The sequence below is a fragment of the Tursiops truncatus genome, chromosome 20, assembly GCF_011762595.2.
Source record: "Tursiops truncatus isolate mTurTru1 chromosome 20, mTurTru1.mat.Y, whole genome shotgun sequence".
Classification (NCBI taxonomy): Eukaryota; Metazoa; Chordata; class Mammalia; order Artiodactyla; family Delphinidae; genus Tursiops; species Tursiops truncatus.
Genome location: NC_047053.1, coordinates 294,289 through 306,754, shown reverse-complemented (window position 1 = coordinate 306,754; position 12,466 = coordinate 294,289). Strand labels below are relative to the sequence as shown.

Genomic DNA, 12,466 nt, shown 5'->3' with positions numbered 1-12,466 from the left:
AGAACCCTAGAATAAATCTTCTTCTAAAACACATAGTGGGGACTTCCCTGGTGGCGCAGTGGTTAGGAATCTGCCTGCCAATGCAGGGGACACAGGTTCGATCCCTGGTCCCGGAAGATCCCACATGCCACAGAACAACTAAGCCCGTGTCCCACAACTACTGAGCCTGCACTCAAGAGCCCGCGAGCCACAACTACTGAAGCCCATGCGCCTAGGAGCCCGTGCTCCGCAACGAGAAGCCACCGCAATGAGAAGCTCGTGCACCGCAATGAAGAGTAGCCCCCGCTCACCACAACTAGAGAAAGCCTGCGCGCAGCAACAAAGACCCAACACAGCCAAAACTAAATAAATTAAATTAATTAATTAAAAAAAAAAACATAGTAAAGTAACACTGACTCAAGATAAATAAGACCATTTTCCACCTGAAATGACCTCCCTTTCCACACCACAACCAAAGGCTTGAACCATGCTTCTAAAATACTGACTACCCAGAAACAGAAAGACAAATATGATATCACTTATATATGGAATCTAAAATACGACACAATGAACTTATCTACAATACAGACTCACAGACATAGAGAACAGACTTGTAGTTGCCAAGGGGGAGGGAGGGATGGAGTGGGAGTTTGGGATTAGCAGATCCAAGCTAGCATATATAGGATGGATAAACAAGGTCCTACTGTGTATCACAGGGAACTATATTCAATATCCTGTGATAAACCATAATGAAAAAAATATGAAAAAGAATGTATACATGTCTGAATGTAACTTTGTTGCACAGCAGAAATTAACACATTGTAAATCAATTAGACTTCAATAAAATAAATTGAAAATAAAATAAAATGAAATACTGACTACAAAAGCTTCCCTCCTCTTAGGCAAGTGTTCATAGGCTAACAAGCTATACTGTCCCTTTGTAATGATACAAAATGGAAGTTAGGGCATTCCTCTTGTACTCTATGAAAGTATGTTATCTTAGACTTTTATATTTTACACTTTTTTAAAATTTCTCTACTCTGTTTCCCTTACATAAAACTGCACTTTTTAAATGCATCTCAGGTTTGTATCAAGTAAACAAATCACATTTCAATCCCTCAGCAAACCAAGACTCATGCAGTTAAAAGGGTCTTGCCCAAGATTATTCCTTCTTAAAACTGATTCCCAGGCTTAAGTTTTACAAATTCTAGTAAATCCTCCAAACTGAAAGCCTGGGGGGTGGGGGGAGAGCAAAATACACAATGCCATTTCCAGCCAATGGAATATTAATTGCACAGTTCAACAGAGTGAGATCTGTATGCATTAGGAACAAATGAAAAAAGGAAACAGTATACACAGCATGTATATTTACAAAAACAAAAATGTATAACTTTGCTGTATATGGCTTTGAAGTGTTCTCTGTTTTTTTTTTTTTTTTTTTTTTGGCGGTACGCGGGCCTCTCACTGTTGTGGCCTCTCCCGTTGCGGAGCACAGGCTCCGGATGCGCAGGCCCAGCGGCCATGGCTCACGGGCCCAGCCGCCCTGCGGCATGTGGGATCTTCCCGGACCGGGGCACGAACCCGCGTCCCCTGCATTGGCAGGCGGACTCCCAACGACTGCGCCACCAGGGAAGCCCTGTTTTTTTTTTTTTGGCAGTACCACTCGGCATGCAGGATCTTCCCCAACCAGGAATGGAACACGTGTCCCCTGCGTTGGCAGTGTGGAGTCTTAACCACTGGACCACCAGGGAAGTCCTGAACTGTTCTCTTTTTAAACACTGAGAACATATTCATACCATCACTTCTGCAATTACTTTTTAAAACTATGTGGATTCATGAATTTTAATCTTTCTCAGTAAAACCAACATCTCAGCATCTAGAATTATTTACACATTCCTTCACGTATGTTTAGGCTACAATTATCTTATGTGTAGGAACTGTCACTGGACATCTACAAATACTGTAAATTTTAAGGCAGGTATTTAGTATCTTGCTATTTGACACCTACTATTTAAATGGCCTTTAAAAATTATGATTTCAATTCCTCAAGATAGAAACCTGGGCTTAAGAGTTAGTTGGCTCTGACTCAACAACAAAAAAACAACCAACCCAGTCAAAAGCTAGGTAGAAGACCTTAAGAGACGTCTCTCCAAAGAAGACATACAGATGGCCAGGAGGCACGTGAAAAGACGCTCAACATCACTAATTGTTAGAGAAACACAAATCAAAACTACAGTGAGGTACCACCTCAAACCAGTCAGAACGGCCATCATTAAAAACTCTACAAGGGTACTCCCTGGTGGTCCAGTGGTAAAGAATCCATGCAGGGGACACGGGTTCGATCCCTGGTCAGGGAACTAAGACCCCACGTGCCATGGGACAACTAAGCCCACGCGCCACAACTACTGAGCTCACGCTCCTCAACGAGAGAGCCCGTGGGCTGCAAACTACAGAGCCTACGCACCCTGGAGCCCCTGCCACAACTCAACTACAGAGAGAAGCCCGCGTGCCGCAACGAAGACCCGACACAGCCAAAAAAATAAATTAAATAAATATTTTTTTAAAAACCTCTACAAATAATAAATGCTGGGGACTTCCCTGGTGGTCCAGTGGCTAAGACTCCACGCTCCCAGTGCAGGGGGCCCGGGTTTGATCCCTGGTCAGGGAACTAGATCCCACATGCCGCAACTAAGAGTTCACGGGCCACAACTAAGATCCAGTGCAGCCAAATGAATAAAAAACAAATAACAAATGCTGGAAAGGATGTGGAGCAGAGGGAACTCTCTTACACTGCCGGTGGGAATGTAAGTTGGTGCAGCCACTGTGGAAAACAGTACGATGGTTCCTTAGAAAATTAAAAATAGAATTACCATACCATCTAGCAATCCCACTCCTGGGCTATACCCGGACAAAACTACAATTTAAAAGGATGCTATAGGGCTTCCCTGGTGGTGCAGTGGTTGAGAGTCCACCTGCCGATGCAGGAGACACGGGTTCGTGCCCTGGTCTGGGAAGATCCCACATGCCACGGAGCGGCTGGGCCCGTGAGCCATGGCCTCTGGGCCTGCGCGTCCGGAGCCTGTGCTCCGCAACGGGAGAGGCCACAACAGTGAGAGGCCCGCGTACCGCCAAAAAAAAAAAAAAGAAAATATACAATACACAGAGAATCCTAAAGATGCTACCAGAAAACTGCTAGAGCTAATCAATGAATTTGGTAAAGTAGCGAGATACAAAATTAATGCACAGAAATCTCTGGCATTCCTATACACTAATGATGAAAAATCTGAAAGTGAAATTAAGAAAACACTCCCATTTACCACTGCAACAAAAAGAATAAAATATCTAGGAATAAACCACCTAAGGAGACAAAAGACCTGTATGCAGAAAATGATAAGACACTGATAGCAATTAAAGATGATACAAATAGATGGAGAGATATACTATGTTCTTGGACTGGAAGAATCAACATTGTGAAAATGACTCTACTACCCAAAGCAATCTACAGATTCAATGCAATCCCTATCAAGCTACCACTGGCATTTTTCACGAAACTAGAACAAAAAATTTCACAATTTGTATGGAAACACAAAAGACCCCGAATAGCCAAAGCAATCTTGAGAACAAAAAACAGAGCTGGAGGAATCAGGCTCCCTGACTTCAGACTATACTACAAAGCTACAGTAATCAATACAGTATGGTACTGGCACAAAAACAGAAATATAGATCAATGGAACAGGATAGAAAGCCCAGAGATAAACCCACGCACATATGGTCACCTTATCTTCGATAAAGGAGGCAAGAAGTGGAGAAAAGACAGCCTCTTCAATAAGTGGTGATGGGAAAACTGGACAGCTACATGTAAAAGGATGAAATTAGAACACTCCCTAACACCATACACAAAAATAAACTCAAAATGGATTAAAGACCTAAATGTAAGGCCAGGCACTATCAAACTCTTAGAGGAAAACATAGGCAGAACACTCTATGACATAAATCACAGCAAGATCCTTTCTGACCCACCTCCTAGAGAAATGGAAATAAAAACAAAAATAAACAAATGGGACCTAATGAAACTTAAAAGCTTTCACACAGCAAAGGAAACCATAAACAAGACCAAAAGACAACCCTCAGAATGGGAGAAAATATTTGCAAATGAAGCAACTGACAAAGGATTTATCTCCAAAATTTACAAGCAGCTCATGCAGCGCAATAACAAAAAAACAAAAACCCAATCCAAAAATGGGCAGAAGACCTAAATAGACATTTCTCCAAAGAAGATATACAGATTGCCAACAAACACATGAAAGAATGCTCAACATCATTAATCATTAGAGAAATGCAAATCAAAACTACAATGAGATATCATCTCACACCAGTCAGAATGGCCATCATCAAAAAATCTAGAAACAATAAATGCTGGAGAGGATGTGGAGAAAAGGGAACACTCTTGCACTGCTGGTGGGAATGTAAATTGATACAGCCACTATGGAGAACAGTATGGAGGTTCCTTAAAAAACTAAAAATAGAATTACCATACAACCCAGCAATCCCACTACTGGGCATACACCCTGAGAAAACCATAATTCAAAAAGAGTCATGTACCAAAATGTTCATTGCAGCTCTATTTACAATAGCCAGGACGTGGAAGCAACCTAAGTGTCCATCAACAGATGAATGGATAAAGAAGATGTGGCACATATACAAAATGGAATATTACTCAGCCATAAAAAGAAACGAAATTGAGTTATTTGTAGTGAGGTGGATGGACCTACAGTCTGTCATACAGAGTGAAGTAAGTCAGAAAGAGAAAAACAAATACCGTATGCTAACACATATACATGGAATTTAAGGAAAAAAAAAAAAAGGTCATGAAGAACCTAGGGGCCAGACGGGAATAAAGACACAGACCTACTAGAGAATGGACTTGAGGATATGGGGAGCAGGAAGGGTAAGCTGTGACAAAGTGAGAGAGTGGCATGGACATATATACACTACCAAACGTAAGGTAGATAGCTAGTGGGAAGCAGCCGCATAGCACAGGGACATCAGCTCAGTGATTTGTGACCACCTAGAGGGGTGGGACAGGGAGGGTGGGAGGGAGGGAGATGCAAGAGGGAAGAGATATGGAAACATATGTATATGTATAACTGATTCACTTTGTTATAAAGCAGAAACTAACACACCATTGTAGAGCAATTATACTCCAAAAAAGATGTTAAAAAAAAGATACATGCAGGGGCTTCCCTGGTGGCGCAGTGGTTGAGAGTCCGCCTGCCGATGCAGGGGACACGGGTTCATGCCCCGGTCCGGGAAGATCCCACATGCCGCAGAGCGGCTGGGCCCATGAGCCATGGCCGCTGAGCCTGCGCGTCCAGAGCCTGTGCTCCACAACAGTGAGAGGCCTGCGTACCGCAAAAAAAAAAAAAAAAAAAAAGGAAAAAAAGAGATACGTGCACCTGTATGTTCATAGCAGCAGCACTCTTCACAATAGCCAAGGCAAAACAACCTAAATGTCCATCAACGGATGAACGGATAAAGAAAATGCGGTACGTATATACAATGGAATACTACTCAGCCACAAAAAAGAACGAAATAATATCATTTGCAGCAACATGGATGACCTAGAGATTATCATACTAAGTGAAGCCAGAAAAAGAAAAATACCATATAACATCACTTATATGTGGAATCTAAAATATGGCACATACGAACCTATATACCAAACAGAAACAGACTCACAGACATAGAGAACAGACTTGTGGTTGCCGAGGTGGGGAGGGAGAGGGATGGACTGGGAGTGTGGGGTTGGTAGATGCAAACTATTACATTTAGAATGGATAAACAACAAGGTCCTACTGTAGAGCAAAGGAAACTATATCCAGTCTCCTGGGATAAACCATAACGGAAAAAAATATTAAAAAAAAGAATGTCTATATGTGTAAACTGGGTCACTTTGCTGTACAGCAGAGATTGGCACAGTGTTGTAAATCAACTATACTTCAGTAAAAAAGAAAAAAAGAGTTAGTTGATTCTGGACTGAAGAGAAAATGGGAGATCTAAAAAAATATGGAATCAGCCCACTTTCTTCCACAGGGTGCCCGGTCCATAGTTCTTTAAATAGTAGCATTAAGCCCACAAATGCAGAAACAGAAAAAATGCTGGAGCAGGCAAGGTCCGACTTCTGCGCCTGAGAGCATCTAGAAACAGTCCCTTCTCTCCAGCCCCTTTTCTCAAACAAAAAACCTCTCATAGATTTTCTACCCAAAGGGTTGCCTTAGTCCCCAAATTCTGTGCCAAGAAACCTTCAAGATGGTTTCCTGTCCTCCAGATTACTGTCCAAATTAAACCAAAATCAGTAATCGTCCGAAAGTGCCAAAGCTTCTCCACTTTGTGGTGACGTACTTTGGTAAAAATATTTACCACGGCTACAAGAAGTGCTCCGTATTTTTCAGGACAAACTGCTGGAAAATTTTAGAATCACAGAAAACGTTCAAGAAGACAGAAGGGATTATTTAAAACAACATTACCTGTCCCTCAAAGTGTCTTTATATTCAAAATAGAACACAGACTGGGTTAAGTTATAAAAAACAGAAGAACTGAAAATTCCTGATGTCTTCATTTCCCGTTTCCATTTTCACACACAAACCCTCAAGTGGTAAGACACATGCCAGAGACATCCAGTAGCTCTGAGTCCTCAATCGGGGAACATTTTTCCGTTCAGAAAATTATCAAATCTGATCACGCTCTTCTCACTCTGTCCATGAAAAGAAAAATCAAAGTTTGGATATAAAAATCATTAACCACCTCTACTTAGAGGAGACAGAGTTTTAACCCCTGTAATTTCACTATAGTTGAGACCTCACTGCAGCTTCTTTGAGCAACCTCAAAGAAGCTTAACTTAGGTTGAAATATTTTATAGACAACTTCCTGGTGTTAAAACCAAACTACTAAGCCTGCACATCTGCTGAGAAACCTCTGCAAACTGCCAAACGTGCCTTACTCACTGTTCACCATTCCTCAAACCAAATCCTCTTTGGCTGGGCCACTAGGGTTGTAGAAATGCACGTTCAGGGAATGACAGATGGAGGACATAAGGGTTCACTGCTGGGATACGACCATAAAGCACTGCAGCATGACAGACCCGAGTTCGGAAACAGGTTCTCACACCACTTCTTGTCTGTCTATAGCTCAAGTTCTTACTAGTGAGTAATACAGACGTGGTTCATCAGCTTTCAAACTAAGCAACTGACATTTGAAGATTAATCCAAGCCACATATGAGCAAAAAAGAAAAAGAAAAAGTGATCCTTTCCTCAGGAAATTCGGCAAAGTTAATGATGGGTTAAACTTGACTCAAGTTAAGCATTACAGGGGTGGGGGTTGACAAGGAGGGAAAGAGTAAAAAGGGCAGGGGCTCCCGCCTCAAGGCAATGTGGAGATGGGTCACATGCATACTGACCAACAAACAATATGGAGCAGTAACACGATTATCTCCTGAAAAAGTTATCAACTAGGCGATTTCATTTTAAGGGCACAAAATTCCACCAGCAAGAATCTCACTCCCATCCTCGTAGAAATCGGTTTCATCTCCGATTTAAGTTCATCCTACCAGGCAGTGCTTCCCAACACCAATACTGATAAAAATAAAGAAAACTGGTGCTTAACATTCTCTACATGCTCAGCAAATGTTAGTTTTCCCATAAAAAATGCTACTCAAGGTGGACACTGCCTAACACAGCGCCTGCCCTCAGGCTGCGAACTGTAAAATCGCGTTACACGGTAAAAACAGTTTCTTCAGTCAAGATAAAGAAATAATGTCATTTTCTGATTTCCAAGTCACCAATAAGCCTAATCGCTTAGATGGTACCTAAGCCCGAAAAACAGGACACTGTGTACCGTTCCCTCAGTACCTCAGGGAGGCGCCCCAGCCCCACCTGCCTTTAGACAGCCCTTTCTTTAAACCCGCTCCTGCGCAGCCACAGGGGACCCCCTCCCCAATCCCCGTCGCGCTGACAAACACGCGACTCTAAGCGGCAGAGCCGGCTGGTTTCTAGGACTCGCGGCGCTCTGCACCTGCGCCCGTGCACACCTGGGGGAAGCTGGCGCGTCCCGGAACGTCCCTGCGGACCCTGGGCCCGGGGGTGCTCCGCGCCGAAATGGGGGGCGCCCCGCGCTGAAATGGGGGGCGCGCGTCCCTGCGGAACCTGGGCCCGGGGACGGCCCGCACTCAGAGGGCGGGGCGGGCGTCCCTGCGAACTCTGGGCGCTCGACGGCTGTACCCGCATCCCGGTGACCACGAGCCTCCGACCCAGCAACCCCCAGGCACCAGCCAGGGCAGCGGAGGCTTTGCACAGCGTGGGCGGCACAGGCCTCAGCAGCTGCGTCCTCTCCCTCTCAGCGTCTCCATCCCCGGCCCCACCCCGCCCGGAGGGTCCCTAAGACACGCCCCGCGCTGCAGCGTCGGGGACCCTCCCCCTCCTACCCGGCAGCCCCGGGAGAGACCGCCCCCCCGCGCGCACGGCCGCGCCCACCCCGCCCCCGCCCGGCGTGCAGGAGGTGGGGGAGGGGACGGCGAGGCGCGAGTCCCCCCCCCCCCCCCCAACGCAGAGCCGCGCTGCAGGGGGTGCACCTTGCGCTTGCGGGCCTCCGCCGAGCCGCTCCACACGAAGCACTGATAAATGGCGCGCAGGTTCTGCTTCCAGTTGTCCACCTTGAAGCTGCCCAGGTGCGCACAGCCCGGAGGCGTCACCACCAGCTCCGCGTCCATGGCCTCGCCGTCCGGCTCGCGCCGGGGCGCCGGCGGAGACGAGGACGACGCCAGCGCGACGCGGGGCTGCGGGCGGCACGGCCAAGGGACAGGCCCGGAACAAAGCGGAGTCTCGCGACCGGGTGGCGGGCTCCGCCCGCGCTGCGCTCGCGGGTAGCCGAGGCCGCAACAGGGCTACGTCATCGCCGCCGGGGCGCGCCGCGCATGCGCCAGCCGCCGGCGGCTCGCCCGCCGCCCCCTCCCCCATGGGCTTGGGCAGGCGATGGGTGGAGCTGGAGAGGCTCCGCCCCTTCACCCCCGCCATTGGTTAGCGGCGGCCGCGTGACGTCCCGCCCTCCGAGGAGGCGAGGCGGGACTGGACCTGTTAGCGCTGGCGGGCGCTGCCGCAGGGGCGGAGCTGGCGGGGCTGGGGGGCGGCGGTCGCTGGTCCCCACCGGGTCGCAGTCCGGTGAATCCGGTCAGGCTTGCCGCACGTGGACTCTGGACTTCCCGATAGGAAGCAGGGAACCACAGACTCGCGCGCTGTATCAGGTTTCGCCGAGGCGTCGCCGTCCAGCTCGCTAGCCGCACATTCACGGCTCTGGGAGCTCGAGTCCCGCGTCCTCCGGGTGGGCTGTGCACCTGCTGGCGGACCCCGCAGGTGCGGGAGGTCCGTGAAGACAGGTGCCAGCTTCTCGAGGGCTTTTCACTGCGTCCCGCGCCGGCCCACCTCCGCAGCTAAAAGACGGAGAAATAAAGATGTTGTCGCGGCAGTTAGAGCTCAGGGCCCGGCGGGAGGGGTGTGGGGTGAAGCTTCTGTGGTCGGGACACTGGCCGGCACGCTGGCCTAGGGCCTTGGTGCTTGCAGCCCCTCCGCCTGAAGCCTGCCCGACCCCAGCCCGTGGCTTTATCAGACGCCGCCTGCCCAGCGAGGCCTTCTCCTCCACCCTACTGGACCTCACGAGACCCCTAAATCCTTCATCTCCTTACCCAAAGAATTTATTTACTTGTTCTTTTAATATTTGTTTATTTATTTGGCTACACCGGGTCTTAGTTGCGGCACGTGGGATCTTTGTTGCCCTATGCGTGATCTTACTTGGCATGTGGACTCAGTTGTGGCATGCATGTGGGCTCCAGTCCCCTGACGAGGGATGGAACCCGGGCCCCCTGCATAGGTAGGGAGGAGTCTTAACCACTGGACCACCAGACTTCCCTGCCCTGTTTTTTAATTAACTATTCCCAACGTAGCATGAAAACTCCATGATGGTAATGATTTTTGTGTTTTATTAACGTCAGTGTCGCCCAGTGCCCAGAGTAGTACTAGTTATATGCAGGTTCTCAAAAATAAATGTTTAATTAATTAACCCAAACAAACTTTTATAGGAGAATCTAATAAGATCATTCTCAGAATAAAACACAGGTGAAGTAAGGCACGTTATAGATATGTTAAAGAAAGGTGTATCCGTTTAATAAAAAGTAAACTCAGAGGGCTTCCCTGGTGGCGCAGTGGTTGAGAGTCCGCCTGCCGATTCCGGGGACACGGGTTCGTGCCCCAGTCCGGGAAGATCCCACGTGCCGTGGAGCGGCTGGGCCCGTGAGCCATGGCCGCTGGGCCTGCGTGTCCGGAGCCTGTGCTCCGCAGCGGGAGAGGCCACGGCAGTGAGAGGCCCACATACCGCAAAAAAAAAAAAGTAAACTCAGAAATAGTTAGGAATTACAAATTATATGTGATTCATCTCTATTAATATTCAATGTCACGAGTATTTTAGTTTTACTGTTCTTGTAAATATGATTCGGTTTCAAGAATGTGCCCTTAGGGGCTTCCCTGGTGGCGCAGTGGATAAGACTCTGCACTCCCAATACAGGGGGCCCAGGTTCCATCCTTGGTCAGGGAACTAGTTCGCACTTGTATGCCGCAACCAAGAGTTCGCATGTGCAGCTAGGGGTCCCGCCTGCTGCAACTAAGACCCGGCGCAACCAAATAAATAAATAAATATTAAGAAAAAAAAAAGAATGTGCCCTTAGAATTCAGGCCCCTAATATCTATTGATCACATTTTTTATCAGTATGGTCATCCAACCTTGGGAGAATTTCTGCGCTCTCTACTTGGATTATAAATAATGATTTGAAATGCCCTGTAATCAGCCTCATACATAAATAAGATTAAAACATGATATATCCTTGAAAAGCAGTTCCGAGAAGAGTCATGGATGAAACTGTTTACTACGGCATTTTTTTTCTGATGGGAAAAAAGCTGAAAACACCCTAAATGACCATTAATAGGCAAATGATTGAGTAAACTATTAACTAGGCATTCTAGGGAATGCTATGCTGCTGTAAAAAGAATGACCTAGGTTTCTAAGTACTAATATGGAAAGTCTATAAGACATACATGAATAAAACAAGTTGCAGAAAAATACAGATAGTATGGTGACATTTACCGAAAAATAATACTGTATGTGAGTATCTATTAAAGGGCTGGGAGAAACAAACAAATCAATCATAGTTAATGTCTGGTGAGGGAGAACTTCATCTATGGCATTTGAATTATTTTATAATAAGAATTAATCGTAGTATTTCATACTTAAAAAATCACTAAAACTTGAAATGACAAAATGTTCTAAGGCGGGGAAAGGGGACTTGCTCAAGTTCCACAGCATCTAGAAAACGGGTCCGGAAGTTCCATTCATGCATCCACCCAGAAAACAAGTCAGACTCTTAACCTTCAGTTCTGGCTCCACCACTTTCTGCCTGTGTAACATGAGGCAGATTGCTTATCTGTTAAAATTGGGGTGACACCAACTCAGTGCTTACATTAAAGGGTTACAGCACAGAATAAATAGTAATGCATGCCAAGCTCTTAGTACGTGCCTGTTGTTTAATTAAGGGCTTGAGAAACAGGGACTTCCCTGACAGTCCAGTGGTTAAGATACCACGCTTCCACTGCAGGGGACTTGGGTTCAATCACTAGTTGGGGAACTAAGATCCCGCATGCCGCAGAGCAGCGCAGCAAAAGAAAAAAGAAGAAACATTAGCAATTGATCTGGAAGTTGCTGGGCATTGAAATGATTGACAATATCCAACTTTAAGAATCCCACAGTGTAGTGGGATAAATAGGAACACTAGCAGGCAGTTTCAGTACAGCCATTGCTGTGTATCCATAGGTACCACATCCAAGGATTCAAGCAACCTCGGATGGAAAATATTTGAAAAAAAATGCCAGAAATTTCCAAAAAAGCAAACCGTGCGCTGGCCACAGCTTACATAGCTTTTACATTGTACTTACAACTATTTACACAGCATTTACATTGTATCAGGTATTATAAGTAATCTAGAGATGATTTAGGTATACAGGAGGATGTGGGTAGGTTATATACCACTTTATATAAGGGACTCGAGTATCTGCAGGTTTGGGTATCTACAGAGCGTCCTGGAACCAGTCCCTTGAGGATACTGAGGGATGACTGAAGTATGAAATTGCAGAGATAGAGGAAAGTCCAGGTAACATGAAAACCCTCCAAGACACCTCTCACCCTAACCCTGCCCAGGCGGTTGCAGTGGAGGGGATCCGGAAATGTTTCCTATGCCTGACCTAAGAGTAGAAGGATGGGCAAGAGCTGGCCAGTTTAAATATAAGTGATATGGGGCTTCCTTGGTGGCGCAGTGGTTGAGAGTCCACCTGCCGATGCAAGGGACACGGGTTCGTGCCCTGGTCCAGAAGGATCCCACATGCCGCGGAGCGG

General features: G+C 46.6%; 1 protein-coding gene across 6 annotated transcripts in view; it reads right to left on the bottom strand.

The window, feature by feature from the left end:
* Positions 1-8,915, bottom strand: part of USP22 (ubiquitin specific peptidase 22) — a 34,675-nt gene extending 25,760 nt beyond the window's left edge. For 2 of the 6 annotated variants that reach the window (XR_012328814.1, XM_033848404.2), the window contains exon 1: positions 8,607-8,915. Coding sequence is in view for 3 of the 6 variants with exons in the window: in XM_033848404.2 (XP_033704295.1) it covers positions 8,607-8,744 (138 nt within the window). In the remaining 3 variants the exon portion in view is untranslated. Of the gene's footprint in view, positions 1-6,506; positions 6,734-8,066; positions 8,201-8,256; positions 8,278-8,606 lie in introns of those variants that run through there. The other 4 variants (XM_073798416.1, XM_033848401.2, XM_033848402.2 and 1 more) reach the window with 4 other exon arrangements.
* Positions 8,916-12,466: the final 3,551 nt, after the last annotated feature.